Source organism: Lachnellula hyalina (assembly GCF_007821495.1).
Source record: "Lachnellula hyalina strain CBS 185.66 chromosome Unknown contig00019, whole genome shotgun sequence".
Classification (NCBI taxonomy): Eukaryota; Fungi; Ascomycota; class Leotiomycetes; order Helotiales; family Lachnaceae; genus Lachnellula; species Lachnellula hyalina.
The window spans coordinates 294022-301536 of NW_022157133.1; the positions used below are offsets into that span (position 1 = coordinate 294022).

General features: G+C 50.6%; 3 protein-coding genes across 3 annotated transcripts; all 3 read right to left on the bottom strand.

Annotated features, from left to right (window-relative positions):
- Nucleotides 1-57: 57 nt before the first annotated feature.
- On the bottom strand, nucleotides 58-2937 carry Ing1 (Inhibitor of growth protein; the record flags this gene model as incomplete). Its single annotated transcript, XM_031146423.1, has 2 exons — nucleotides 58-2650; nucleotides 2903-2937. The coding sequence occupies 2 exons, from the start codon at nucleotides 2935-2937 to the stop codon at nucleotides 58-60; spliced, it is 2628 nt and encodes an 875-aa protein (XP_031008107.1).
- Nucleotides 2938-3505: 568 nt separating this feature from the next.
- Nucleotides 3506-4728, bottom strand: LHYA1_G001441 (uncharacterized protein; the record flags this gene model as incomplete). Its single annotated transcript, XM_031146424.1, has 4 exons — nucleotides 3506-3665; nucleotides 3774-4276; nucleotides 4323-4404; nucleotides 4490-4728. 4 exons carry the CDS (start codon nucleotides 4726-4728, stop codon nucleotides 3506-3508), a joined length of 984 nt encoding a protein of 327 aa, XP_031008064.1.
- An 826-nt stretch (nucleotides 4729-5554) lies between these two features.
- LHYA1_G001442 (uncharacterized protein) lies at nucleotides 5555-6971 on the bottom strand (the record flags this gene model as incomplete). Its single annotated transcript, XM_031146425.1, has 2 exons — nucleotides 5555-6344; nucleotides 6412-6971. The coding sequence occupies 2 exons, from the start codon at nucleotides 6969-6971 to the stop codon at nucleotides 5555-5557; spliced, it is 1350 nt and encodes a 449-aa protein (XP_031008106.1).
- Between the last annotated feature and the right edge of the window lie 544 nt (nucleotides 6972-7515).

Consider the following 7515-nt stretch of genomic DNA (forward strand, 5'->3'; position numbering starts at 1 on the left):
CAAGCCAAGCCAAGTCAGTGCCAACCAACCCCCTCCAGCCAAACGCCACAAAATCACTTACTTCTTCCTACCCCTAGCATTCACCTCGCCCTTCTCCCCAATCCCCAGAGTAACGCGACATGCAGGACAATACCATTTCGTAGTACGGGGTGGGATATCCGAGAGACCTACGCATTCGAGATGGAACCATTCTTTCTCGCACTTTTCATGCACGTTAGCCTTTTTGTCATCTTCACCAGTACTCCAAAGCTGCACTTCCGGAGGGCTTGGCAGAGAAAGTAAAAACTCTTCACTCACATCAGGATTCTCACACCCAATCATAGTCCCGAAACTAACACGATTGCAAAGGCAATACCGCGGCTCGTTCGGATCAATAATATTGCCCTCATCATCAATCTCATCAAAGATTTCCTGCACCGCGCTCCCCTCCCTCTTCTCCTTCTTCGTGCCAGCCTTCTTACGCGTCGCAGCACTACGCTTACCAACACTGACGGCAGTGGAGTCTTCGGAGCCCTTGGTGACAACACCGGGTGCGGGACGCTTAGTCCGTTTGCTCGGTTGTCGGGGCTCGGGCGCTGGTGTGTTGCGTGCTGTGCTCGCGCGTCGAGGACGGTCCATGGTTGCTGTTGCAGTGGAGACATCGTGCTCGATGCTAGCCGCTTTGCTACGGGATGAGGTTGGCCGTTTTGGTGGTAAGGGTTCTTGTACAGGCGCCGGGGCAGGCGTAGCCGCCTTTGAGCCCCGGCGAGGTCGATCCGAAATAGGGGTTTCTGGCTTTTTGACGTCTTTCCTGGTTCCTCTCTTTGCCGAACTAAGGGGCGGTAGAATTGGTGTCGAGGACTTCTTGGGAGATACCACTGGCACAGGAACAGTTAGCGACTCCGTACCCGTAGGTGTCTCAACACTATTTGCTGTGACTGAAGCCGACTCACCAGCAATAGAGGATTTCTCCGATGCTGGTGTTGCCTGTTTGGCGGCTATAGAGAGAGGGGCAGGGACGGGGGTCTCTGTCTTGGTCCTCTTCAGTAGCGGCCGTGGATTAGCCGCCGTGTCTGTTCCAGATATCTGATCGGTATCAACTGAAGCTTGTACCTCTGATTCTCTTTTGCGCTTTCGAGCTGCCGGCTTTCTGGTTGGTGTCTTTGCGGTGGGTTTTGCCTCCTTAACGCCAGATTTGTCGTTGGGAGTAAATAGATTTTCCAAATTCGCCTTTGAAAGGGAGGCATTGACTCTACGCGTGGCTTCCACCACTGCAGCCTCTCCCTCCACCATCTCCTTTTCTCGTTCTTTCTCCAGTTGGAGCTTCTTCGCCTTCTTAGCCTCGTTCAGCTTCATACCACGATTAACCAAGTTCTCCTCTGCTCCCAAATCCTTATTCGCAGCCTCGACACTGAGTGTACCCGGAGCAGCTGGAGCATCCTTGTTATCCATAGCACCTTCCATAAGTTGCTCCGGGACGGTGATTGTCTCGCCTTTCTCTTCAGCGATATGTTTGGCAGTTAAATAAGCCTCCATCCCCCGACCCCTCTCTTTCAACTCCCGCTTGATCATAGTATCGCTTGGGACCCAAACTGCATTTTTCTTCATCTTCTTCCTAAGAACACCGAGTTCGTATTCACTCAGCGCCAGCCATGGCAAATCCTTGCTCCCTGGCCGAGCATTCTCCGGTGGGGGATCAAGTAGCCTCAACGCGTTACTTGTAGAAATACCAGCAACCTGACTGTGAACATTTGTGCCAAATCCAGGAGGTCGACTCTCGCGGGGTGGCTTGGGGAGTCTCTCCTTCTTCTCCTTATTTATCTTCAAGCGAATTTTGCCCGGTGCCGGAGCGAGATTGCGCGCAGGTGTTTCTCTCGGTGTAACAAACTGCTCTTCCTCGGACTCCGAGACCTCAGAGCCATACGACTCATAATCCAACTCATATGGGGCAAGGACTTCTCCAGGGACTGTAATCCTCGGTGCTCGGTGTTTGTGGACCTTGGGAACATTCGAGTCCAAACTGGAAGGGCCGACTCGCAGTGTGATCTTTGGAGGGCGGCTCACAACCGGCGATTTGATTTTTTGAGTGACGGGGCTGGGTTCTCGAGTAGGAGGATAAGTCTCAGCGATCGATACTAGCTTAGCATGTATATTCTTAATGCGATTATAATGACGCTCGGCATTCTCGACCATGCGACAAGCCTCAGCGAACGAAGCCGTGCGCGCCACTACAGCTTCCGATAGATTCTGCGATATCTCAGAGCGCAACTTGGTAGCATCGGGTTTTGAATCCGCAGGTAGTGTAGGAAGCTGTCCATATGTCGTCGTGAGATCGTGAACCTCTGCGGAGGCCTTAGTATACGTTTGATCGAGGTTGCCGATGAGGGTCAGGGAGCGGATCATGTCGGAAGGCAGGTACTCCGTGAAGTCGAGGAAATCCGTAACGGTAGCCTGGGCATCAGGATCGGTAGGCAGATCGATCTCCATGTTATGATTGAGCTTTGCCATGCTCTGCATAGCTTCGGCCAGCTTGCCCTTGTTGCGCCGGGAGCTGGGGCTCGTGGACTGTAGTGGGACGTCCATGTCGGTGGGTTCTGTGTCGTATTGAGGGCGCGCGTTGTTGTCGTTGGGTAGCTTGATGCGACAGCTCATGATATTGCTATCGAGCCGTCTAAATCCGCACACAAGCAAGCTTGGTCAGTCTGATATTCTTGCCCCAATGATACAGTCGCATTCGCACTCCGTTTCTATACTGACGCGAGGTTGGCAACGCAACGCGCTTTCTAGCGCTTGCCTTGCCTTGCCCTGTCCAGGCCAAGCCCCTGCCTAAGCGGCTCCGCTGAATGGATATGGCGCGGCCTGGTCGCACGTGCAGAGTGGAGATGGGGATGGGGAGGGTATGGGTGGGTATGGGGAAGCTTACCTGCGAGATCCATCTGTCGCCATGTTCATAGCCATCGTTTGACACGCGCGCAAAGGGGAGAATGTGGATGCGCGTGAGGTAAAAAAAGATGTATGTTGGTAGGTGGCAGCTGTGTAAAGTCGCAGGAGACATGCCCTTCCTACTTTGGATATGTTTACGAAAGTCGCGCTTATTATTACCTCGATGTTGTTTAGCCTGAGCTGGGTTGTCACGCTCTTTTAGTAGGTATGGTATGTACTGTATCAGGTCGCGCTTTCCAGATGTCTTTGTTTCATAAGCAACGTGAGACTAGAGCAACAGCAACAACAAGGTTGGACATAAGATAACCGTTCGAGAAGGATTCACCGCATCATAAAAGTATCACCTCCCACCTCCCCTTCGGCCCTTTTACCCCCCGAACATTCAACTGGGAATATCAAGAATCTCCCATACTTGGTTTGATATATTTTGCCGCTTCTGCTCAGCCTAAGACTCCAAGTTGACCAATGAGAACACCGAATATATGCACGCATCTCGAAACGCTACGCCTTCCCCCCTGTTCGTACCCCTCAATCAAATCCATCTGAATCCAAACAATAGAACCGATATACACTCACAATCATCTCATACAGCTCCAACAATCCCCAATGCAACACCAGAAATCGCAGGAGCAACAACCCAAATTCCTGCATAAGCCGCTGCCCCCAACGCCTCAACGCCCTCTATCGTGACCCAAGACTGAACAAACGTATTGACACCACTAACCAGTACCAGCGCAGCCGTCCTACACAACTCATTAATACGCATTTTCTGATAAGTCTGGGGAGCAGAGAGTCGAGCTCTTGACACACAAATATCAAGGCCTCGCACTTTGTAAGTAAATGTGACTTACCTCTCAATCACCACCTTCGTCTTGTCACCATACCCCCAAACATTCCACCTCAGCGTCTCCCCCAAGCTCGCCTTGCTCGGTTCAAACTCCTTTGGCCTTTTATCCACAATGACAGCAGCAGGCGTAAAAATAAAGCTCTTCGCTGCCAACCCAAACACCAACGATAACGGCAATAATGTAAACGGCGTCGCCGTATACGCTTTCTCAATCGTCGGGATCCCCTCGAAATACGTAGCTAGATAACGCGGCAGGAATGTAACGTACGCGCTGTAGAGCGTCACGCTGTAGATCGAAGCTGCGAGGAGTGTGGTGACGGCTTGAACTGTAGTATCGGTGAGGAGTTCGCGGTTGGGGACAGATGAATTGGAGTAGGAGGATGCGGTGTGAGCAGGCGAGAGGGAGCGCAGAAGGCGGAAGGGGATGTAGGTTGTCAGGACGTCGATTAGGAGGGAGTTCAGCACTGTAGTGGTGCGGATGGAGTAGAATGTGCTGAGCAGGTACATCTATTCCCATTAGCATCTTGTTCGGCGCAATTATGTATATACTTACAGGAGGACCATGAGAAAGCAGACTTAACGCCGCAAGATCATAGCCATCATAACCACCCCACCATCCCAGCGCAAGCTCGATTCTATCTCATCTCAATTAGCGTGTTGTCCTATTCTGTCCTATTCCACAAGAAGCAAGAAAGAAAGAAAAGGGAAAAATCAACTCACCCCCTCCACCCCACTAAACCCACCACTTCCTCCCAGCGCACCAATTTCCTACTCACAGCCGCAAGCTCTAATCCCGTATATGGCGCACTCAGGCTATGAAGCAAGCTCGAGAGTGTGAGACTAAGTAGGAGTACCAGTGGGAAGCGTACGAAAGGCGGCAGTTTGCTGGAACGAACGGGCGCTTCTCCATCTTTGACTACCGCAAGGGCTTTCTCTTTGATAGTGCGTGTCATGCTCATAATGGCAGAAGTGCAATGATTTGTGAATAGTGACTTCGTGAGCCGTAGAGGCAGGGTATTTTTGGTGCTGTGTTAATGTGCGTGGCAGGTGCAAAGATGGGGATGGGATAGATCGTGAGGCCTTGTTTACCTCCACGCGAAATAGCAACGGTGACGTACATAGTGTCATAGTCGCGGTGAGCAAAACCAGGCCTAAAATTAAATTTCTTTTGTCTAGGTACCTAGGTACTTTAGCTCCCTGATATTTCTCCTGCTCCTTCGAAACTTTACAGCATTTTCACAGCCGTCCATAAAATTTGCAATATTTCCCACTTTATGGTATTCATCATCTCGATGCGCAAAGTCTACCTAAGGTACCTTAATACAACCTCGCATTTCGATCATTTCAACAACACTTTCTCATGCAGCATATCATATCATGACCTAAGCTGGTAGTGGTTGAGCAACACACCACCCACCTCAGGTGAGATACGCTTCTCTTCATCAGAACACTTCATACATTTCGAATGTCGTGGCTATATAACATATCCAATTCCATCGATCCATTGATCACATACCCACCAATCCATCGAAAAGAATATAAACCCCTCATTTCACAAAAAAATGCTAGTTTAGTTTCTTGGCGCTTGCGTTTGCTCGACGCTCGAGAACGACCATCACTTTAACCTCGTGGACACTTGCACAACTGCCTGGTCCACTCTTCGGTGCTGAAAGTCGGCTGCGGAGACATGCTTTCGCCGGCATGTATACATAAGTTACTACAAATGAAATACGCTTCCAGTCAAGAGCTCTTCTTCGGCTGGGGTAGTCGATAAGAAGATTCAAATTATTCTTCCATGCGACCAAATACTCCATCATCATCTTCGTCACTGCGACCACGGGAACGCTGGTCATAGTCATCATCATCATCAGCGACGCTCTCTTCGCTTTCTTCCATCTTGACATCTCCAGCGACATGAATTCTGTGGCGAGTATAGCTTTCAGCTTGCCTGGGATGCTGACTGGGTGTCAATGAGTGACTAGAGATCGAACCTTGGCTGAGATATTGTGCGGGAATATGCGGCACAGGTGGAGCATCTTCTGGGAGTGTGACAGGAACAATTCTCGGCGTTCCAGTACTTCCAAAGCTGCAGGAAAGCAGCTCTACAGCAGCGGCCAAACCCTCATCCTCAGAATTGCGGTTGAAACCAGAAGACAATGGACGACGTTCGTGACTTGGTTGACGATGATGCCCGAAGCCGGAGCTTGTCGGGACACTTCCAATGTTGATTGAGTTGACAGATGGTGCTGATTGGTATGAGCGAGAGAAACCATACCCACTGCTGTACCTCTTGTGCCTGCCAATGTAGGATCCACTGTACACGCTGTCTGCTTGTGGTGGAGGTGTAGTATCTGCAGAGCTTGCCCGATCATTTGGTTCCGAGCCCGAGACAGTTGGAGATGCAGTTGGGGATGCAGATTCTTGATCGCTTTGGAAGTCCTTGGCAGACTCTGGTGGTGTTGGACCATCTTGGTTCATAGTCACCAGGACCGAAGCTGCTTCCAAAAGCTGCACTTGCTGATGCTTCGAAATAAGTAGTTTCGAAGTATAAGACCATTCCGGAGTATGCTCCCACCTGAAATCAAATGTTAACCACTGTCCTGTCAAAGAGCCCGGTACGTGAATCTATCAGACAGAATCACGCTACAAGGCCCATATGGGGCATGTAGGAAAGGAAGGTGGGCACGAACAAATGCTTGGACAAGCAGCTGCTGTGCTTGTATCCCTTTCCACACTTGTCACACTTCAGGTCTCCTCCACTGGCCTTCTTGCCATCCTTGGTAAGATGTGATCCTTCACTTGCTCTTCTCATACGCGATTGTTCAAATCCTGTCTCTTCTTCGTCGTCCATCTCATCCATCTGGTCATCAATTGCACTCTCCCCGCGGTCCGATTTACCACTCGATGTCAAACGGATTCTGTGTCCCAGCAAGCTCGCAGGTGGTGAAGGTAGGCTGCCAAGGGCTGCTGACCTAGCAGAAGCACTCTTCGACATTGTGTTCCGGCGAGCAGAAATAGGCATTCCCAAAGAAGTATCTCCAGCCTCCCTCACAGCGGCGACCATGGCTGCGACATTGCTAGCATTCGAAGATACACTCTTCCGGCGGGTCACTCTGTGACTTGGTATCAGGGAACCCGAGGATACAGAATGTGAATGATTTCGAGCGTGGGATTTGGGGAGGGAGCCGGCATTTGCAGACATTGAAAGACGATGTTGGCTCAGAGGTCTCGAGGAATGTTGGATTTCCTATTGTTGTACTTGATCAGCAGTGATCTAAAAATATGTTCCTGGCGCTAGGAAGAATACCTTTGAAGAGGCCATTTTCGGGACGAATTATTTCGTGTAAAGACGGCCCTCAATCCTCGAAGCTCTGAGCGAAGCTACAATATGAGGGCGAGAAGGTGTTTTCGACTCAATGTTGGGAGAACTGCGGTGGTTTCGGCGAAGCTCAAGCTACCTGCATGCACGCGAGACAAGAAGCTTATTGTTGGGCGGACGGGGTTGGACCCTGGAATAGATTATTTGGGGGCGAGATAGGAAGCAAAAACGTGCGAGTGTCGTTCGTGATAGTTTGATGGTGTTCGTTCGTGAATTGGAGCAAAAATTTGGAAGCAAGGACTCGGCAGCTGGTAGAAAAATTATTTCGAAATGTCGCAGGCTGTTGGAATGGAGGGAAGATGCGCAGTGACTGGACTGGACTGGACTGGATGGGGATGGATGGCTGAGACTGCAAGGACGCGAAGGG